The sequence below is a fragment of the Cardiocondyla obscurior genome, unplaced genomic scaffold (genome assembly GCF_019399895.1).
Source record: "Cardiocondyla obscurior isolate alpha-2009 unplaced genomic scaffold, Cobs3.1 scaffold1_7361187_7686053, whole genome shotgun sequence".
Lineage (NCBI taxonomy): Eukaryota > Metazoa > Arthropoda > Insecta > Hymenoptera > Formicidae > Cardiocondyla > Cardiocondyla obscurior.
The window spans coordinates 278,557-283,304 of NW_027228794.1; the positions used below are offsets into that span (position 1 = coordinate 278,557).

At 40.4% G+C, this 4,748-nt stretch overlaps 1 protein-coding gene across 1 annotated transcript; it reads right to left on the bottom strand.

The window, feature by feature from the left end:
- Positions 1–3,692: 3,692 nt before the first annotated feature.
- LOC139112738 (uncharacterized protein PF3D7_1120000-like) lies at positions 3,693–4,337 on the bottom strand. The gene has a single exon (XM_070673805.1). It carries the CDS (start codon positions 4,335–4,337, stop codon positions 3,693–3,695), a length of 645 nt encoding a protein of 214 aa, XP_070529906.1.
- Between the last annotated feature and the right edge of the window lie 411 nt (positions 4,338–4,748).

Below are 4,748 nucleotides of genomic sequence, written 5' to 3' on the forward strand. Positions count from 1 at the left end.
ACGCGGAATCTCTCATGAGCGGATCGAGACCTTCGGAATTCGTCGGTGACGAATCTCCTTCATTCCATTGTTATTAAACTTTCCAAAAATTCAATTCAGATTTAATTTAAATCAAATAATTTTAGTGGAATCTCACAATAAGAAAACTTTGAAGAAGAGTCGGGCGCGGCAAAATAAGCAGATCAAAAATTTGAGGGAGCTAGTCCGCCGCTTCTTCATACAATATCTTCTCGCGGCGGCACCAAGTGAAGAGGTTTTCGTGTCTCTCGCGCGCCACGAGGAAAGACCTTGGTCTCCTCGTCCGGGCCCTCCGCCACCATCTCCTATCCACGGCGATCCGGAACCGTTATTCGGCTATTTCCCGGAAGAAGAGGAGTGCCGAGACAACTCTATTACGAATCCTTCCGACGAGCACAATCTTTCATCTCAGTCCACGGAGCCGGGATCGGAACTATTCCGCCCCACGACTCCTTCTTATACCCCGAATTCTTCCCTCGTCTCCGAGCCACGGTTTCCCGGAGATGAGCCAAGAGCCTGCTCCTCTCCTCTTTCACCACCTCCTTTTCCCGTCGAACCTGAGGAAGCCAACTCGCTGGGCGAAGATGACTCTATCTCTCTCCCAGGAGTAGACTTCCCCGATCAACCTTCATCTCCGGTCCCGAGTATAGAGATCCTCGAAGAGCGTCCAGAGCCGAGAGAGGTTATAGATCCTCTCCTGGAGCTCCTCCGCAGGGCCTGTACTCCGTGGACAGATCCTGTCCCGGAAAGGGCCTTCTCCATCGGCCCTGACCACTTCGAGCCAGAGGAGATCAGGATTCAGGCAGCTCGGTCTGATCCTGATTCTCATTTTTTCATCTACTATCCCGGGGTGGAATTTCCTTTCCTGGCTCCGATGAGATTAATAGACCTGGTTTTCCCGAGATCCACGGCGAGGGTGGTGGAAATCGAGGAGGTCACTCTAGACTAATAATTGTTCACACACACACGCACACGCTTACACTCATGTATATACTGTAAATACTCAACTCCACTATGTTAAAATTATATCTGTTCATTCGCCTACTACCTTTTTCTTATTATTTAATTTGTTCCGTAAAAACTTTCACTTTATTTTTATATTTTAAACGAGCTGTATGAATTTTCTAAATTGTTTATTTGTCTTGTATGGATTACTTTTGATTTTGTAATTAGAGTCATTTGTTTTTAATTAAATTGTTAATTTAGTGTTATTAAAATAGTGACTTAATTATTTTATTATTACCCTAAACTATCCTGTCTAAGCGATCAATCACGCCCGGTTCTATCCCAGAGAATAAGGATTCATTTCCTTTCTCTAAAAAGAACCACTTACGCGCTCAATTGAAATCCGAATAATAATCTGCGCGTAAAATCGTGTAGATTCGAATTTCGAATCACACATAAATTCGGTGGTACGTTACCTTCTTACCCTACCGGCAAAGTCCATCCCGAGGAATTCCTTCCAATTAATTAATTAAACAAAATTAACCTTCCTGACGTAACACTTATTCCCTTCCTCTCCATATATTTCCACATCATTTCCCTATCCATCCCATCAAAAGCCGCCTTCAGATCCACAAAAAACAATGTTATTTTTCCTCCTTTTTTATTCAATTGCCTGTTTATCAGATAATTTAGTATATATATGTTGTTCATTGTCCCCATCCCTTTCCTAAATCTCGCTTGTCCTTCCGCCAAGATCTTCTTTTCCTCCACTTCTTCCTTCAATCTTTTTTCTATCATCGTAGCGTATATTTTATAAAGTGTCGTCATTATCGTTACTCCTCTGTAATTTTTCACTTTGTCCCCTTTCCCTTTTTTTTCACCGGCACCACTGTACCTTCTTCCCATTCTTCTATCCAATCTTTTCCTTTTCATATTTTGTTACATGTTTTCCAGATCTACCACTTTTTCTCCCACATATTTCCATACTTCCCCTGGAATTCCGTCTCCTCTTTCCGCATTCCCCTCCCTCACTTTCCTCAACGCACTTATCACTTCCTTCTTACTCAGTTTATTCATCTCCATATCCTCCCTTTCTCCCCTCTCTCCCCTCATCACTCTGTATTCCACTCCCCCAATTATATTTCTAAAGTATTCTTCTCATTCTTTCATTTCCAGATTTTCTCCTCCCTTTCCTCTTTTTTTCCTTTCTCTCCCTATTCGTTCCCATATTTGTTTTTTCGTTTTCACCCTCTTCACCTCCTCTATCCATCTCTCTGTCTCTTTTCTCTTCTTATCCTCGCATAATTCTTTATATTCTTTCATCATCTTTCTGTATTTCTCTCTTCCGCTTTCTCCTCTTCTCCAATCTCTTAACGCTTTTCTTACTTTTCTCTTTTCTACTCTGCATTCTTTGTCCCACCATCCTCTCTTCTGCTCTTTCTCTGTTCTTTCTTGTCCCTTTTCTAATATTCCGTTAATTTTTTCTTTTACACTTTTCCATTCCGCCCTTTTCCCTTCCTCTTCCCAAATTCCCTTTGCCTTCTCCTTAAATTTCTTCTTTCTTTCCTCGCTCTATCTCCATCTCTTTCTCACTCCTTTTTTCCTTTTCCCCTCACTCTTTCCCTTAATTTTTAACACTACAGGAAAATGGTCTGAGTCTATCTTGTCTGCAATCTCCATCCTTTCCATCTTGTTCCATGATTCGTCATTTCCTAGCACGTATTCTATACTGATGTTCCTCTTGGTCCCTCATACGTCCACTTCCCTTTCTCATCCCCTTCTAATCCTCCGTTCATTATGCACCACCCTGTTTCTTTTAATATCTCAATCATTCTTCTTTTTTTCTTATTTATTTTCCCATCTAATGATCTTCTCTTTCCTTCTTCTTTATTCTCTCCTTCTTCCTGTATCCTACCTCTTTCCCTTCCCGTTTTCGCATTAAAATCTTCTCGAATTATTGTTTTCCCCATTTCTTTCTCTCTCCCCATCCAATTTTTTAACCAATCCCATTTTTCCTCCTCCTCTTTATTTATATATACTATTATATTCCATATTCTCTTCTCCACTCTTATCTTTTTTATCATTATTCCTTCTCTCTCACTCTCTCCATTGCCTCCATATGTTTTCTTTATCCCTTTTCTTCTTTCTACTATTATTTCTCCCATCGCTCTTCCTTTTCTATTTCTTCTACTGGCCCATTGTATCCTCCATATGTATTCTCTTGGCAGCCTCTTCTTTATCCCCTTCCATCTCTTTTCTTCCACCCACGTCTCCAACAGAAACATTACATCCCATTTTTTTAGTCTCTCCCAGAAATTATTGTCCTTATTTCTTAGCCCCGCCACATTTCAGAATGCTACTTTTAATTTTTTTGGCTTTCCTTTTTCATCTTTTCTTCTTCTCTCTCTCCTGTCTCCCCCTTCTCTCTCTCCCCTCTCCTCTTTCTCCCCCTTCCCCCCTCGTTCCCTCTTTTATTATCCTCCTCCTCCTCCCCTATGTTACTCTTCCTTCTTTCTTTTCCTTTCCTTCCCCCTGTTCATCCTTCTTTCTTCTATTTCCTTTTCCGTCCATCAAATCTTCCTTATACTGGTTTTACCACTACCAAGTACCGTCAATATTATTTTTATCCCACTTACCTATACTTTTCTTCCCTTCTCTCTTTTTCTTCTTGCTATCTCTCTTATATTTTTTTCTATTTTTCTTTCCTCCTAGGATCTATCCTCCTGTATTCATATCTTTGTCCCCTTTAACATATCCTTATTTTTCAACGTTCTCTCTTTATCTTCTTTATTCCTCATTTTTAGTAAAATTATTCCTCCTTTCTCATTTTTTCCCTCCTTTATCTTCTTTATTTCCTTCACCTTTATATTCAACTCCAATTTATTTAATACTTCCTTCACCTTTCCTTTTATTCTCTTCCTATCCTCCGTGTTCTGTATCCCTTTGAAAATTATATTCTTTTTTCTTTCTGCCTTTTCTCTTTTCTCCATTATTTTCTCCAGCTTTACCACCTTATTCTTTGTATTAGTGCACTCCTTCCTTCCTTCCTCCACCTTCTTCTTTAATTCTATTAGTTTCCCTCTCATTATCTCTCTCTCCCTCCTCCACTCTTCTTCCTTCTCTCTCATCGTCTCTAAGTCCTTTTTCATATCTCTATTATCTTTCTTTAACTCTTTCTTTAAGTTTTCTATTCTTTTCTTCATCTCCTTTTTCATTTTCCTTACTATTTTTAATATTTTTCCCTCCATCTCTCCTTTTACCTCCGTCTCTTTTCTTACGTCTATCTTCTTTAATTCTTTTCTAATTTGTGTTATCTCACCTTCCTCCTTTCCTCTCCCCACCTTCCTTTTTTTTAAGTACTCCTCTATTTCCATTACACTCCTGCTCCTCTCTCTCCCTTCTTTCATCCTTTCTTCCTGTTTTTTTTCTATATTTATCTCCCGTGTGGGGTTGCTAGTCCTCCATCGGGCGCCTCCCCTGGTGGCGCATTGGGGAAAGCTCGCCGGCTTGCCGGAGGGTACCGGGGAAATAAAATACCCGGGGTGGACCAAAACTAGCAAAATCAATAAATCAGACAATGGATAAAACAAAAGGATATAATACCCCAGGTGGCAGCCCAGTAGATCTGGAAAATCCACCCTCTGCGGAGGTCGGTCCTATGGATTCTGGGGAGGACCAACTATTGTTTGAAAATGCTCCTGCCAAAGGAAGAGCTAAGGTCGTAAGATCTCAAATGGCAAAATCTGAAATAATGGAGTACAATAAAGACGAACCTAGAACTCGCT